General features: G+C 52.5%; 3 protein-coding genes and 2 pseudogenes across 3 annotated transcripts; 2 read left to right on the top strand and 3 right to left on the bottom strand.

The window, feature by feature from the left end:
- Nucleotides 1–500: 500 nt before the first annotated feature.
- On the bottom strand, nt 501–4916 carry SAPIO_CDS0727 (annotated as a pseudogene; the record flags this gene model as incomplete).
- An 833-nt stretch (nt 4917–5749) lies between these two features.
- SAPIO_CDS0726 lies at nt 5750–6538 on the bottom strand (annotated as a pseudogene; the record flags this gene model as incomplete).
- Nucleotides 6539–8163: 1625 nt separating this feature from the next.
- On the top strand, nt 8164–9453 carry SAPIO_CDS0725 (Uncharacterized protein; the record flags this gene model as incomplete). The annotated part of the gene is made up of 2 exons (XM_016783439.1): nt 8164–9145; nt 9212–9453. 2 exons carry the CDS (start codon nt 8164–8166, stop codon nt 9451–9453), a joined length of 1224 nt encoding a protein of 407 aa, XP_016646205.1.
- A 301-nt stretch (nt 9454–9754) lies between these two features.
- SAPIO_CDS0724 (uncharacterized protein) lies at nt 9755–11972 on the bottom strand (the record flags this gene model as incomplete). The annotated part of the gene is made up of 4 exons (XM_016783438.1): nt 9755–9903; nt 10090–10187; nt 11159–11855; nt 11909–11972. The coding sequence occupies 4 exons, from the start codon at nt 11970–11972 to the stop codon at nt 9755–9757; spliced, it is 1008 nt and encodes a 335-aa protein (XP_016646204.1).
- Nucleotides 11973–12579: 607 nt separating this feature from the next.
- Nucleotides 12580–16941, top strand: SAPIO_CDS0723 (Glucan 1,3-beta-glucosidase; the record flags this gene model as incomplete). Its single annotated transcript, XM_016783437.1, has 9 exons — nt 12580–12667; nt 13093–13896; nt 14518–14590; nt 15042–15391; nt 15444–15559; nt 15609–15668; nt 15731–15902; nt 15976–16103; nt 16204–16941. The coding sequence occupies 9 exons, from the start codon at nt 12580–12582 to the stop codon at nt 16939–16941; spliced, it is 2529 nt and encodes an 842-aa protein (XP_016646203.1).
- Between the last annotated feature and the right edge of the window lie 231 nt (nt 16942–17172).

The following is a 17172-nucleotide window of genomic DNA, read 5'->3' as shown; positions in this document are numbered from 1 at the left end:
TGTTTAGAGGGGTTCAAGAATGAAGGAATAAAGTGAGGTGTTGATGTTGATATAGTCCTAAACAGCTCCTGCAACCCTCTCTAAGAAAAGAAGAAGTAATCTTGTAGGTTCTCAACTTTTTAGAATACTTCTAGGAGTATAGAATATGAATCCAGAACATCAATAATAATCTACAAATCCTAGCTCAAGATGTGTCGCAAAGAATTTCCTAGTTATTACGATAGGACCTATAGATCGATGATAATAAAGTAGTAACTCCATTTACACGAGCAGCAAAGTATTTTTCGCATATTATATTCGCGATCCTAGAAAGTAATAGGAATTATACCAAATAGATATAGTACAAATAAAAAAGAAGTCAGGCAGTCAGCCAAGAAGAGGGTGTAGGCACAGGCATCTCTAGAAAAAGCACATGCCCTTCAAGAATATAAACCACACATTTAAGAAAAGAAAAGGAAGAAAAAGTATGGACCACGCCTTTGAGAAGGAAGACCACGCCCTTAGTAGATGCCCCACAACACATCGACGTGCGTGCCGGCGGTCACGCCGTCACAATTCATGACGCCTCTAGCACCGATCTTGCCGCCGCCGCCGAATTTCTTGACCGCATCGTTGATGATGTCGATGACGTCCTGGCCGCCCACCCAGAATTCCACAGTGCCGCCCGTTCCTCCAGTGCGTTCGATCCCAAAGGCGCACGAGCCATACTTCAGGATCTCGCGCTGGCCGGTAATGTGGTGCCTGAACTCGGTGCCGCCGTCGCCCTCGATATTCGTGATGATCTGCAGGCAGTCTGACACCGTGGGAGAGGCATCGCTGGTCCGGTCCTCAAATGTGGAGTCCCCGCAGTGGTCCTTGCCGGGGGGGATGTCGCAGGGGTAGTTGTCACTGCTGCCCTTATCGGTGGTATCCCAGGACTGGAAGGCGCGGTCAGGGCTGCAGACGGGAAGCCGGACGACTCCGGGGCTCCTGATGCCCATGTTGAGCAGGTCGGTCGGGGCCGAGTTGTCGTTGACCGGGTCCGCTACGCCGCCTCCGTTGGCCTTTCCGTTCTTTTGCCACGTACGCACGGAGCCGATAACCAAGTCCTCTTTGGTCACGCCGCCGAACCTTCCGAGCTCGCTCAGGCCGACGGGAGCGGAGAACTTGTTGTCGTGGCAAACTTCCTGGCAGGGGCCCCCGTCGAAATGCTGGCACACGCATTCTCGGGCTTTACCATCCGGGTGGACCAGGTAGTAGAGCCTTCCTTCGAAACAGACGCCGGTGTCGTCGGCGGTGCTGTCTTCGACGTACTTGCTGAGGGGATGGCCGTTGCAGTCGGCGCCGGAGTCGATGACGAAGGCGTACGTCTTGGAGCGACGCCACAAGAGAGGGATGGAGAAGCCGAAGAAAGACTTGAGGACGTTGGAGTTTAGTTCGGTACCCGTCGTGTCTTCCGGCCGGTCGTAGTTCTTGTCCCATTCACCCTCGATAAGCTGGCCGTCCGACATGGCTTTCCCGAGCAGCGTGATGGATTCCGGGCTGCCGTCGAACAGTTTGCGGAGGGCGAGTTCCGTGGTATTCATCCAGCCGAAGATGACCTGGCCTACGTAGTTGGAGAACTTGTTTTGCTCCTGCGGAGTCCACTTGTCTGGCTCGGGGCTCTGCAACATGTCCTTTGCCAGCGTTGTGCTCTGGCCGATGAGGTTCAGCGTAGTGTCCTTGGCGTTGTCGTACGTCACGGGGTTGGCAAAGGCTGGCAGGTTCTTGAGGAACCCGTTGAAGAAGGGCGCGGCAGTGGTCAGGGTTCCAATGGTGAGGATATCGATCAAGATGTTGAGCCATTGGTTGGTCTTGGGCTCCGGGATCGGCGCGAACGTGTCCTCCATATCGTCCGCGCTCAGTGCGAAAGATCCCGTCATGCCCCGCACGGCGTCCCAGTACGAAAAGTACATCAGGTGGAGGTTGATCAGCGAGTCCCAGATAAGTTGAGCCGCCGGTCCGGAATTCGGGCCATCGAGGCCTTTCTCGCACTCTGTCGGTCCCTTGCACTGGTCTTGAGCCGGATTCAGTGTCTGGCAGTTGCCGCCACCCTTCATCTTGGTCGTTTGCTCGACCGACTCGATGAACTTCAGTTTGTTCGGCTTGTCAGTGTTGACCCACTTAGCGACGATCTCTTTCCAAGCACTGTCGGCGTCCAGGCCCTTCCAGCGCTCCGACGGTGTGTGCTTGTATTTGTCCGAGATGAGAGGGTCCTGGCAGTCGAAGTTCTTCCAGGTGCCGATGTTCGTCGTGGTATCCTCCTTCGGGTTGGCCCCGGTGGATGCCAGCATCTTAAAGGCAGCCCAGTCCTTTGCCGGCTTAGGAACGTCGTTGAATTCCTGCAGGTCACTGGCCCAGTCCGTGGTACCTGCCATGCCCCAGCTCGCGTAGAGCGTGGAGCGGATCTTCTTGGTGTTCGCGCTCATGTATCCAACCCACTGGTTGTTGTCGTAGACGAGAATATCGCTGTTGCTGCTAGCGTCCAGGAAGTGCGTCACCACGCGGCTCTGGCGCTTGGCGCTACCTCCGCCAGATATAATCTCGTTGATCTCGGCATCGGCGATATACCCAGCGGTGTCTGTGCACCTACCCGGCGTTGCCTGGGACTCTAGACGGGTGCCGAGGAACTTGCAGCCGGGACCCCAGCAACCTGGCTGCTCCATGGCGAAGGAGCGCCCGTAGCTGGTCACGCCGACGACGATCTTGTTTCCGGGAACACCGGCTTTGGTGATCATGGCCAGCGCCTGTCTGGTCTCAGTTAGGTTGACCTGGCTACGAAGGCAGTTACCCGTATCGCAACCCTCCTGAGAGTACTGGTTGTGGGCGTCCCACTGGCCGTGGAGATCGTACGTCATGTAGACGATATAGTCAACGATCTTGCTAATATCCTTGATAGGGAACTGCTTCAAGTACCAGTACGAGGCAGGGGCGGCGATGGCGACCGACTTTCCGGGCAGGAGGTTCTTGAGGACAGCAAGGAAGCCTAGATAGTTAGGGCCATCCTCCTCCTTACCAGGGTCAAAATCGGGGAGGTCTGGCGCGCCAGGGTATTCCCAGTCAATATCAACACCATCAAGATCATTGTCCTTGATAAAATTGGCGATGTTGGTGGCCATCTTCAAGCGGTTAGCCGGCTTAACGCCTTCACGGAAGATTTTGTAGGTATCGGGCTCGGTCGAGAAGGCCCAGCCGCCAAATGACAAGATCCTCTTAGCACCAGTAATACGCTTGAACTCGCCGAATTCATACGAAGACAGCGCGTCGCCAACCTGGACCTCGTACGAAGGTGTCAAGGTACCAAATCCGAAGTGAAGATGTGTGTATTTCGAGGTGTCGATCTGGAGTGCATCCTGGTAAAGGCATTTACGGCCCATGCCATAACCTTGAAAGTAGGCGAGCTTAATAGCACCAGTTCCAGTCCCTTTAATCACATCAACACCACAGTTGGAAATGCAGCCGTAGGTGCCAGGTTCGGCTGTTCCCGGCGGGCCAGTGTTCGTGTCGACGCAGAAGTCCTTGGTAATACCGCATTGGCCCCAGATATTACAACAGGCGTTCAGGGGGCAGGGGTTGAGATCAGTGATGTTGGTACCATCCGTCGGCGGCTTGGACCCCGGCTTCTGCGGGCCGCACACGGCATTGGGGATAGGAGCAGGGAAAGGGGGCGTTCCCGTGCTCAGACACATGATAGTCTGGGCAAAGAGCAGCTTGCACCCGGACCATCCCCACGTGTTCTTGTTGAAGCTCTCGATCTCCTCGTTCGTCAGGCTGTACTCAGCCCCTAGATTGGCGCAGTTGTCATCGTTCTGGACCTGGTACGAGAAGCACGATCCATCCGCATTAGGCTTGGGGCGGAAATCCGGAAGTGTGCCGCTGGAGCAGCACACATGCTGCTTTGGCTTCAGCGAGCCACAGATACCAGGGTTGTACTTGTCAAAGTCGGCACCCGAGATGCCACACTTGACTGCTAGTTCAGCACAGCCATTGCCGGATTCGACCTGTACCGTCCTGCAATCGGCACGTGCTTGAAGAGACTTGGCACGCGGGTCATGCCGAGCGCGGACGGTGGAGTTGGTCAGGGTGGAGTTGTTGGTCAAGGTGCCGTTCAGAAGAGGCGTAGTGAACGAGGCCCTGCCGGGGAAGCTTTTCGACCCGGCGAAAGACAGGCATGTCGCGTTGGCCCAGGACTTGATGGCATTCTGGATGGGCCCAAATGTGGCATTGCTGGTAACTGCGACGCCAAAGATGTGAGAGCTGTCATAGCCCAAACCACAGAGCTGCATGGCCAAGCTCGGCGTCGTGGTGTTGACTTTGTCAAAGTTATCTTGGAAAGTCTGGAGGGCTGAGTTGCTGAGGCCTTGGTTCAGCAGACCTCGGCCGATGTAAATACCAATGGCGGCTTGTCCAGACCGGCCATAGAGGATGAAGGGCCGATCCGAAGTTCCGTGGCCGTTGTCGATATACTCGCGAAGCTGCCCGACGAGTGAGCGGATGGCAGCCTTCGCAAGACCATAGCCCTCTTGCCACCATCCGAGCTCAAACTCAACATCAACGGAGTTGGCGGACTGGAAAAGTTGGACCGAGACGGACTCTGATGGCAAGCTGACGAAATCCGTGCCGTAGGAGGAGCATGCCTGGATGTGATGATTGGTGTCCGGGTTGTCGACAGGATCGTAAAGAGAGAAGTCGTAGAACATGGTCTGCCGGCACCTCTTGATAATTTTGAAGTTGGGGTAAACGGACCAGTTTCCGGTGTTGGGACCGGCAACGGCGCATCGTTCAGGACAGAAGTCGACAGCCCGTACCGCTGTGCGAACTGGAGGGGTGAACGCTGCGGCCCCTGGCACGAGGCTGACAGCCGCGAGTGCCGCGGTGAGCCATGGTGAAGTCACCATGGTGCAGGGTAGCTCAGGGCGTGATTCTTGTATTACGGACGCCTAGATGAGGGCAGTATCGTGTCAGTAAGCCTCAAGGTGTTGCTAAGATTTATCGGACTCGTACCTCAGAGTCTGTGGGTCTCAGTTACCACACAAACAGTAAGTGTGTGCGCGGGAGGCTGCTTGGTGCCGGAATGGCTCTCGATGTGGAAGAGACGGCACCCTAAGTAAGGAGGACCTTCTCTGCCATTATAATCTTGCCCCCCTTCCCGGGAACGCCCCCTTTTCTGACCGAGAGGAAGAGCGGAAGAGTGGACGGGTAGAAGAGTGGGTCTCCAACAGGCGCCGAGGCAGTTGCACTAGAGCATGACCACCATAAGCTGACGTGACAAAGACTGATGAATCGATGAACCGACGAACCGACGAACCGAACAAGTTCATCAATTCAACAAGATCCTTGATGGGGTCACAAGGCCGGCCAAGAACACCGGAAGGATCGGTAGGATCCCATGGGATATGAGAGGAGAGGGGTGTGGGCCTTGAGAAGAGTTGGTCATGTTTCTCGTTTTGGGCAACTACGCCGCAAGGCAACCTTGCCAAGATGTAGGATGTGCTAACGTGAGAAAGCCGTGAATAGGTATGTGAGGTGAAAAATGGTGTAAGCAAAATTAATCTAACTACACGGCGCAGGAATACCACGTGGTAACTATCAGGCTCTATCTCAATAATTAAACTACAACCCCTGCATCTGCATAACAAAAAGACATGAATAAAAGGGGTCCGGGGAGGTTAAGATAAGATGGGAAGAAGGGATGGTGTGGGGGTGCGGGATCGCGTCACCCATTGTCCGATCAGGCAAGAAGGAAACCAATAGCACCAAAGGCAGCCGCGAAAGTCACGACACCAGCAACGACCAGCTGCTGGGCCACATCTTCTTTCGGGCAGTCGGCAGGTGGGTTCACGCCTTTGCACAATGCATCATGCAAAACGGCAGACATGCTCGCAGCTGCGGCCGAGTCAATTTTAACCTGGCAGGGGTTCAGAGTCGGAGAAGAGGAGGCCAACACTGCGCAGGTGCCAGACGGTTGTCCCTGCAGAGAGGAAGGAACTTCGTGCGTTTCGTCAGTCACACTGATGGCAACTCCGTCTTGTGGGGAACATGTGGCGGTAGCAGCAACAAGATCGACTTCTTGCCCGCCACTCTTGATGGTGAATGGGATAGCGAAGTTGGTGCTGTTGTCGGCTATGGCGACCTGATCACCGCTCTTGTCGCAGCTTCGCCAGGCAGCACTAGAGAACAGCTCATACGGGCCCTCGGTGTTGACGTTCACGTAGTGGTAGATAAAGAACGGCTCGCTGGAGTAGTTGGCATTGGTTAGGTCGCGGACGGAATGCCCGAAGGTCGAGTCCGAGTTGGAGCCATTGCGGACGAAAGAGTCGATAACGGGGTTAAGATGTTTGGCCAGCTCGGCATTCTGCAGCGCGAAGACGATGGGAAACTTGTCTGTTGGCGCGTATGTCTCGTTGGTCCGCGGGAAGACAACGTCGATTTCCAGCACGCCGGCAGCATTGACGACGGCGGCCCCAAGGTAGGCTAACGAGCCCACGAGGGACCAAGCAGCACGGGAGACGAGATGCATCTTCGTGTTGTCGTTGTTGTTGCTAGTGAAGGTATTGATGATCAAGATAGTGATAGTGGTGATTCCAGTGATGGCGGTTGTTAGGAACAGTAGACTGGAGTCGGTATCCAGGCGCAGTTGGGGGCGGCGACACTGTGAACGAGTGAGGTGAATGCTGAACGCAGTTGGACTGGGTGGAAACAAGGAAAGAAACAAACGAAGGATTCGATGCGTGGCTGTGGCTGTTGCAGGGTACTGGAGGGTCCATGCACGATGCCGGCCGGCCCAGCTCTGCCCCAGTCCTGCCCCCCACGGATCCGGTCCTTCCGCTGGGCCCGCAGGCGGGACAGGGGCTCACCCTCGCACTCGCATCATCAAATCTTCATCTTGGTTTAGGCTATTGAAGAAATGACAATATTCCGAAGAAAGGGCCGACTGGACGACAGAATCAGCTAAGGTAAACAGGCATAAATGAGGGAAATTCTGACTCAAGGGATCTGGAGGATCAGTTTGGTACGACCTACCCGCCTAAGGCAATTAAGCGATCCACGACACTCCACAACAATCCACAACGATCCACAAGACGGTCCACAAGACGGTCCACAAACAACTCGCACATGCCATCACAAAGGAGACCTGGCCAAGTCGGCCGGCCGCCCTCGCCATCTTGCCAATCAACATTCCTGGCCCTGTCGGAAGTACCCGGCGTGACCCGCTTGGCGCCATGCCGCTTTCCCGTCTGAACTGTCTCAGTACCCCTGGCAGGCTGCAGCTGCCAAAAGGGACTCGGCTGGTGGATCCGGTCCGTTTGTAGCCTGGTACAACTGTGGCCTGGTGGATTACTTTATGCCAGAGACCAACAAAAAAGTCCCAATGACAAATTTAATGTTGCATCAACCCGTGCCCCACAACCTTAGTTTACGTCCGTAATTTAAAATTGCACTGACAATTGGAAATTCGGAAGGAACAAAGGAACACCCGGAAAGCGGGGGATGCGGCGGGAGGATTTACATTGTAGTCTGCCCTGGTTAGTCTGCCGAGTCTGCCCTGCTGCCCGCGCCAGAAAGGCAGAAATACGCGCGCATGCATGACATGAAATCCATCATTCGCCAAGATACGTAGTATCAAGACTCAAGTCAAGGAGCAGTGAGACGCTGCACTACGCCCTACTCTAAATGAGCATATTCCCTCTTCAAGTTCTGTCTCCGTCCGGGGTTGTATTGAAGAAAAGATTATTGATCCATCTGCGTACAATCACGCCGGATAATTCGGACATCACTCCAGAGGATGCCTCCAAGACTGCAGTCCGCCAAATCATCACGAGGTCTCATTTCGTGGGTCGGACTTCCATCGCGTCCTTGCTAAGGATTCTTATCGATCGAGCCATCTAGTCCGGGCTGCGGTCAAGAGAAAGTGAACTTACGAGAAGATAGCACTTCATCGGAGAATCGTAGGCCGCCGTAAACATATGACACCATAGCGAAGCGAAGTACTCTCGCAGTATGCGTATAAGATGCCGGCCTGGCGTCAGCTCTGGCGATCCTCATTTTCTCCTGCACGACACCCGCCTTCCGTCTCGTCTCTCTTCAGTCCGCTTCTAGTTTCTGATTCCTATCGTTAAACTTTTTAATCAGACTCAGGAAAGGATGCGCTTCTCAAGTCTCCACATTCTTGCCGCCGGGCTCCTCTCGGGCCCGGGATTGGTCTCGGCTGCGAGACACGTCCGCCGCGGCGTCGTGTGCTACTTTGAGATGCCCGCAGCGAGCGGTGATACTTGCGATAGCCTTGCGTCCAGCTGGGGTATCTCGGTTGACCTCTTCAAGAACATCAACCCGGGGGTTACCTGCCCCAATCTCGAGGCCGGCAAGTCGTACTGCGTGATCGGCGAGTACACTCCTGACGCGACTAGTACCTCTACGTCTTCGCAGCCTCAGAGTACCACAAGCAAGACTTCTACTACTACCACCAAGTCCTCGACCACGCTGTCCACGACCACTAGTCCTTCAGCCACCCCGAGCATCTACCCTACCATGCCCGGGATTGCCGAGAACTGTGATCGTTTCTACAAGATCAAGTCTGGTGACACCTGTGATGCCATTGCTCAGAGCAATAGCATTACCCTGGACCAGCTGAGAAGCTGGAACACCGAGATTAACGCCTCATGCTCCAATCTGTGGCTTGACTACTACATCTGCACCCATGTCCCCGGAGCTGTGCAGCCGTCGACTACTTCCACTGCGCCCACGCCAAGCAACTCCCCCACTATGCCTGGCATCGCCGAGAACTGTGATAGTTTCTACAAGATCAAGTCCGGCGACACCTGTGATGCTATCGCATCGAGCAATGGCATCACCGTCGCCCAGCTGAGGTCTTGGAATACTGAAATCAACGCTGGCTGCTCGAACCTTTGGCTCGACTACTACATCTGCACTCATGTCCCCGGAGCTGCTCAGCCGTCTACCACCTCTTCTGCCCCGACGCCAAGCAATTCTCCTGTTCTACCCGGAGCCGTATCGAACTGCAACAAATGGTACAAGATCGTCTCTGGCGATACTTGTGAGAAGATTGCCGCGAAGAACACCATTACTGTCGACCAGTTCCGAAGCTGGAACACCCAGATCAACACCAGTACGTTTCATCCCCTGAACTCTCAATTTTAATTTCCCCGTTTCTAATCCTTTCCTCTTCGTACAGGCTGCAACAATCTTTGGCTTGACTACTACGCCTGCGTCGGCGTTCCTGGCGCCGCCACACCCATGCCCGACATTGTGTCGAACTGCAGCCGCTTCTACCTTGTTGTTTCTGGCGACTCGTGCGATGTCATTGCACAGAAGAACGGCATCACCGTGGCCAACTTCAAGCGCTGGAACCCGTTCATAAACGCCGCGTGCACGAACCTGTGGGCTAACGCCTTGGTTTGCACCAATGCGCCTTAAGCTGAGAGCAGGCGGCTTGTTGTCGTCTTTGTTGCCGTTGTGCTTCATTTGAAGGCGGGCCAATGTCTCTGAGCGTAGCTTAATATCTAATATCATTCGATACACGCCAATTAATCCATAATTCTACACACGTACAACAAACATTTGATGCAATTCCATCTTTACTCTTCTATCTTTGGGGCCGTGTTGTGACAATGTCTTGAGTTCTTGCGTGCTTGCGTGATGCAAGCGTTAGGGTTGGGAGTACAATTGCACGATGTAGTTTAATCGAACGCCGGACTTATACTAAGTCCTCCCCCAGCTACTCCCCGAGTTCTCGGGTATACGGCGGCGTATATTCTCCCGCTTCGGCGACGAGACCCTCGGACTTGAGGAGACCGCCGACGGCGAGGCAACGCTTCCTATACGAGAATGCCAAGAGCCGCCCGTCCCATCGATTCGCGAATTTCGCTTACAAGGGAAGGCTAGTTATTGTGGAAAATGTCCTTGGCTAGATAGTGGGTGAGGCCCTCGCGCGGCGGCTATAATTTGCTGCAGTCGAGTTAAGCTTTCTCAGGAGTTAGTTTCCTCCAAGGATCTTGTTTTTGTTCGGCCAAAAGACTTCCCGCGTTACGCTCGGAAAAAACTTCGACTAACATTTAGCGCCATCGTAGAGGTTGCGGCTATGCGCATGGTTATGCTTTATCGGGAAAGGCTCCCGGAAACGAAGCTTTCCTTTCCCTCCTCTAAATCTCCTAATCCGGGGATTAGACTTGTTAGCTCGAAACAGGACCCCTCTTGACTAGGGACCCATGTAAGTACGATCTCACATTAATTTATATGTAAGATACCCGTCACGTTCCTCTTAAGAGAGACCATTGTCTTACTTCGTGCATTGACACTTGTAATAATATATTATCACTCGACACTACTTCGTAGAAACGGACTAAATTAGAAGACATTATATCACCCATCACCCTCCTTCGCCACTAGCCTACGTTGTTTCTCTCGATCGCAGAAACAGGTCCCAGACTAAGGCAACCCCATTCCATGTAAGCACGCTGTGGCTATCAACAGCAATATCCATGCGTCTCTTCCCATGTGCGGAACTGGTGGTATCTCCCGGCTAGCAGGGGAGTTGTACTGGTCTACTGTACCGCAGAAATACTCCCCTTTAAAAGCCCCTTCACGCCTCAACCTGTCAAGCTCTCCGCAGTCCGGATCGACAACCGTACGGAGCACAAACTTTTCGCGGGTAAGAGGCCGCTGTGTTAAATTCCTCGATGATACTGCCAAGTAAATACTATTGATAGTCAGAAGAGATTTCTTTATCATTAATTGACGTGTTATGGCTCACCTAAAAAGGTCGCCTCTCCCGACCTCAAAGACGATAGATCGTGCGCCAAGTAACGGCCAACGCCACTGATTACCTGGGAAGTTTGGATTCGACATGTCCAACCGGGGATTCCCCGTGATCTCGATATTCTCCCAAGGGAATAAGTCGAAATTCAAAGGGAATGCTAAATAGCCCAAGTGCGCATTATTGCGGACATACAAGTTCGTCACGCGATCGAATATATCCAGTGGAATCTTGCCGATCGTATTATTTTCGAATGTGAGGTTCCCAACTTTAAGGTAACGGTAAGGCCATTCGACGTTGAAAGTTCTTTCTAGAGACTTCACACCCGATATCGTGAGATCTTGTATCGTCTGTGTCTCAGCATACCAACCCCGGTAATCGGGGTGAGTAAACGCGATGTCAAGTTCGCCATTGCCCTGTATCGTAACCGATTCTGACAATACATAACTGAAGGTTATACGATTGACATTTGGGATCCCCTCTATCGCGAGATGGCGGCTCTCGGTAAAGTTGGTAAATGCGTCCACGGACTCCAACGCCACGTCTTTCATTGTCACGTTCAAACCAAGAACAATCTCCTGCCCGCTAGATCCGATCTTGCGTAGATTTGGAAGTCCTGTCAGAGTCACGCTGCCCACTTCCAACAGCTCCAAGTTTTGCGCTATGTATGGATCAATGGGCGGTCTTCCGACACCCCAATCCAAAGTTGCTAGTTTTGGGAGGCTGCGGAGGTCCAAATCGCCCAGCCTCCACACGGAGTCATCGAATACCAAGGAGCCTAGGCTAGTGACGTTGATGAGAGATAGCGAAGGAGATGTCTCCGAAGTGGCTGTCGTGGCGTTTCCGAGCTTTAGGCTCTCCAGGTATGGATTGTCGGTGGCGACTATCCTTCCATTAATGTTGCCAAAACTCGCAATCTCGATGTCGGTTGCTGTTTCTGGGGATATCACTACCTCACCCCTAATCTTTTGCCCCGACTCGGCACATTCGTCGAGATCAGAGGCATCTTGTTGACTTGAGATGGTGTGGGACTCGGCATTACAGTCGATGGCCGCAAACGAGACTCGATGAGACGTTAGTGGGTAGTGCGAAATTAGGGTGGGTTGGGTAACGGACAAGGCACAAGGGTAATTATGCTTGCGAGTGCGGTCAAACACCGGATTGTGCCACGCGCAGGCATGGCTGTAGTGCAAGGTGTCCGCCAAAATTGATATTCGAACTCGAAATATCAATATCAAGCTGCCAAGTCAAAATTTGGGTGAGGATGGATGGATGAATACCCAGGAGTGTTGGGTTTGGCCTTCGCGGTTTGTGAAATAAAGATTTGGAGAAGGGAACGGAAAGGGAGGGATAAAGGGGGAATCCACGTCCATGAGACATTCCATAGGTAGGCGAGCCGTGGCCTGATTATGCTGTCGGTAGATTACTTCCGCCGGCTTGCCGTGATTGTCGCGGTTGATTTGGATGATGGCAAATGAGCTTTATGCTCCGTGGTGGCATCTCCCATGTGCTAGGTGTAGCCTCAATTCAACGGCCTAAAAGGTACCAGAGTGTCGGGTCCATGTTATAGTACCAACTCGAAACGTGATCTTTCCCATTGGCAGGCGCGGCCACCAGAGTTATTGAGGCCGGAATGACGCGGGCGTCGTAGTCAAAACATCGCTGCACCGCTTTCATGAACTGACGACTTTCGAAAGTATACCATGTCAGTGCTGAGGCCCGCTGCTGCAAATTGGGCCACATGTATCCACTATACGTGCCGCCCTCCTAAGATGATTAGGCCAACCATGTCTCAGAAGCATACGGTTGGCGGAGCGGAGTTAGTAATTAATGGCGCCGAGAACGAGGTCGTACAACATGAAGCCACCGCAGCCGGTATGTCGTGAGAAACCTCTCTTGCCGGCTCATAAGATAGAAATGGGAACCGCCCCCAAAAACGTATATTGAAACTGTTGGCTCTAGTTCCGAGGGGACCTTGACACGGATCCTCTTCCAAAGCCCCGACTCGGCAGTTTTATTTCCCCGCTCTGATGATAGTGCAGTCGAAGTATTTAAGAGGTTCAGAAATGCCTAGTTCGGTGTTTGGTGCCCCCGGCGTACAAGCCAGCAGCATCTTGTTCAAAATGAATTTCCCTTTCAAGCGACGGTGCCGGTGGCGACGGGTACTTGTGGGGATTATCCTAGCCCTATTGTCGTTATGGTGCAACGGCGCCCTTCGTGGAGCGACGGGAGGTGAGACCCCAACTGTCACCCAGTCAGTTGGGTGAGTATAATAGACCGTACTTACGAGACTTGTCCAGCAAATCCCAATGCTCTCTCTTCGAAGGAGATAGCCGATCGCCGTGCCGAATACGATACATACGTGGAGACTTGGAAGCTAGAGAACCCCCGACTTGCGGCTTCCCTTTCCTCTGATACAGTCGAGGCCTACTGGGAACAACTCTTAAGTCACGTCTCCCCAATTTATTCACGTACTTCCGGTCAACCTGTTGCCTCCAAGCTCGATTATGTTCAGAAACGTCGCTCAACATCGGAATCGGAAATCTCCAACGCCCGACAGTTAGTCCAGATAGCGATGGAAGAGACACGTCAAAAGAGTTTGGAGATTTCCAAGAACCCAGGACGGAATCATTACAGCCTCAAAGGCAGCAATGGTGGAAAGAAAGGATCGAAACGGGATCTAGTCCGGCCAATGATCACGGAAGAAGTGCGGAAGGCCGCTGCCTTGATAGCCGAGCTCGAAGCACAAGATCTGGACCGCGAAGGAAGATTGTATAAGGAGTATAACATCACTATCAAGGACCAAGCAACTGGTCGTAAGGAGCAAAAGATCCAGAGCTATCGGTCTCGATCTCGCCGTGCGGGTGAATACTGGCTTGCACAGCTGGGCAGCCAGCATCCAGGCCGCAGTCCATTCCAGAATGACCCCGGTTACAAGGTGTTTAGAAACGTCCGGGATTATGGAGCTCGGGGAGATGGTAAAACGGATGATACCGAGGCCATAAATCGGGCTATCAGTGATGGAAACCGGTGCGGCGACAACTGCGGATCATCAACCGTTAAACCGGCTACTGTTTATTTTCCACCCGGCACGTATCTCGTCAGTACGTCGATAATTGCAATGTACTACACTCAACTTGTGGGCGACGTAAGTTCAGCGACTTCCATTACGGTCTTCCTCCAGTTTTACTTACCTGACGCATGCGCAGCCGCACAATCTACCAGTTCTTCTGGCCGCTCCATCCTTCGTGGACCTTGTCAAGTCCCCATATCTGATGTCTAAGTCTTCACGTCGTTTCTGACACAGCACAGGTGTTGTATCGGCGAACGTTTACACCGGACAATGGAACGATAGGTGGGGAGGTGATGACGAGTGGTACTTAAACACTGTAGGCTAGGCTGCCGAAAATCAATTGGTCTTATTGATCGAGATACCTTCAATACCCCTGAAGCGTGCCTTTCATCTCAAGGATCCTAACAGTTCTTCAGGCGAATTTTTTTCGACAAGTCCGAAACTTCATTATTGATGTTTCGGAAACGACCAGCCAGGCTGTCAAAGGGATGCATTGTGAGTGGACCACCGCTTATCATTCATTTTGGTCGCTGCCCCGAAGCATCTCGTTCTAACCCGTTGAGAGTAGGGCAAGTCGCACAGGGTATTCATCGATACTAATTTTGACCTCCGACCCTGCCTAGATGAGAGACTCTGACCAGACGTGATTTAGCTGCAAGCCTCCAGAATATTCACTTTAAAATGAAGCGAGATAGCAGCCAGGTTGGCCTCTTCATGGAGAACGGGTGAGTGAAATTCACAGATGAGACAACTGCAATATATTTCATCTACGACGCTTACAACGAGGGTCACAAGGTCCGGGGGCGGAATAGATGATCTCACATTTGAAGGTGGAGAGAGTGGAATGTTGTGTAAGTCTCTATGAATAAGAACATGCCAAAAGCTCCGCATTGCTTTGCTAAAGACGTGTAGGTGGCAATCAACAGTTCACAGCAAAGAACCTAGTGTTCAACGGCTGCAAAAACGCAATTACGATGCTGTGGGATTGGGGATGGATTTGTATGTATATTCAGCTTCCTACCGGCTCTTATACTTGGGTGGTTGGTGATGAGGTTAACGGGACATTTAGGGAAGGGGCTCGATATTTCAGACTGCGACGTCGGCATCAACTTTGCAACCAGCAACTTTCCTGGGGGATCACTGACTGTCATGGACTCTCAGTTTGACAACGTACAGACCGGCATTCCTCGTTGATACGCAGCCGGTTAACTCTGAGGAACAGGTAACTGTTGTTCTGTTAAACACTGCGTATACCAATACGCGTACATTGGTTGATTCAAAATCATCGGGTGCTTATTTGAACGGAGGCTCGAACGGATATGTCGAATCTTATTTCGTTGGCAAGACCTACTCCGAAGGCTCCAGCAAGAATGGATTTTCCAACGGTGAAACTGGAGATGCCACCGGTATTCATTACTCGATTCCCCAGGAGCTCCGATTTGCGTTCGAGAAGACTGCAGGAGTATATAGCAGATCACGACCACAATATCTGGACGAGAATAACTGGATGGTGGTTGAAGCGGCTGGTAAGAGGATACTCTTTTTAGGCTATTGTCCAACCTAACACAGTTCACCTAGGCGACGGATCAACTGACGATTCGGCCGCTTTGAGTCTGGCGTTTTCGTTATCTGCCCAGCAAAAAAGGCCATTATTTGTTCCGCATGGGGTGTATATTGTCACGCAGACCATTGCAGTGAGTTCCCCATATCCAATTATGGGACGTGGCTGACTTGCTGCCGTAGATCCCAGCTGGTGCTGTCATTGTCGGGGAATGTTGGCCTCAGATTATGGCCTCTGGTCCAGTAAGTATAGGACACTGCAGCAAGAACAAGGTCCCTGAATGAAAATTGACTCACACCCACAGTCCTTCCATGACATAGACGACCCCACAATTATGATTACAGTTGGGAATCCGGGTGACGAGGGAGGCGTTGAAATTTCAGATCTCCTGTTCACTGCTCGGGGACCAACTGCTGGCCTGGTCGCAATGCAATGGAATATCAAAGCTGACGCTGCTGGGAGAGCGGCCATGTGGGGTAAGCCAAGCCATCAAGATGAAAGAACACATCCATACCTAGTACCCCCTACTTATCTCGATGTTTATTCTAGACTCTCACTTCCGTATCGGTGGTGCCTCTGGGACCGATCTCAGACCGCCAATTGCCCAAAACTCTCTGGTCAAGTTCGGCCTGAATGTATTGCAGGGGCACTACTACTTTACATCAGTAGTGACTCGAGTGCGTACCTGGACAATGTTTGGGCTTGGTAAGTCGTACGCTTGCATATCTCCCAGTTTTCATACGCCATCAGCCCACCTAACCTCCCTGCTTGGCCCAGACAAGCGCCTTGGATAACCAGAGAATGCGTCGAGTCGTGAGCATCTGCCTTCAAGCCGGGATGAGTCTTCTTGGATTGAAGGGTGGTGGTTACTATATCCTGAAGAACACGCTTTCCGAGGAGCCTTGCAATGACAGGGAGGCTCACTCAACAGCAAGATGGCTAGATGGACAATGCTATGCTCTGCACTCCTCTGGCCCGGGGAATACTGGATACACAGTTGAGTCATCTACCATATTCTCGAGAGAGGGCAACGACATCATCGCAGGCTTGTTTAATGGCACCATTGACCAGAATCCGGAACCCACGGCATATAAGGACGAACTGGAACTCCTCTACGGCAGTTCGCAGCGGTGCCAGGATTTGATGGGAGATTATTCCTCACAGAGATATGGAGACGTGGAGGAAGAAGAAGGTCATGATCCAGCGGAGTATGCCGCAGGTGGCTTGGACCTACAACAGAACTGCTTCTTTAATTTACCAGTTCTTTCAGTGGACGCTTGGACAGAAGACGATCCGGTTGGATCGACCCCTTGTGTTTTCCTACGAAGGGGCCTGGGCGACAAAGTCGGAGAAAATAAGCTTCCGGACTGGATGGCAGAGGTATTTACGCCTGACTTCTGCAGCACGAAATGCCGGGGCCAAAAGTGCCGAGACGACCTCGAGCCTTGCAACCGCCGAAACGGGGATCCGCTATGTCTCGCCGGCAACAAGACCCAAGACCGCACCAGCAAATAATTCGTCAGGCACATTGATCTTCGTGAGGAATGGCACGGGGTTCCAGGCTGAGGTGGGAACTGAGAACAGACTTGGACGTAACACGACTGAGCTTCAAGTGGTTATCAAAACTGACTGGGCCCGTGGCCGATCAATATTTCTCTTCTTCATCAGTCGTTACTGCTTCCATTTTTGGATATTTTCTTTCTCAAACTGCTATATATACATATTATCGTCGACATATGTCGAGGC

Source organism: Scedosporium apiospermum (genome assembly GCF_000732125.1).
Source record: "Scedosporium apiospermum strain IHEM 14462 chromosome Unknown SEQ_SAPIO_0033, whole genome shotgun sequence".
Lineage (NCBI taxonomy): Eukaryota > Fungi > Ascomycota > Sordariomycetes > Microascales > Microascaceae > Scedosporium > Scedosporium apiospermum.
The sequence above is the reverse complement of the archived record's forward strand: the minus strand, read 5'-3'. Positions and strand labels throughout refer to the sequence as shown.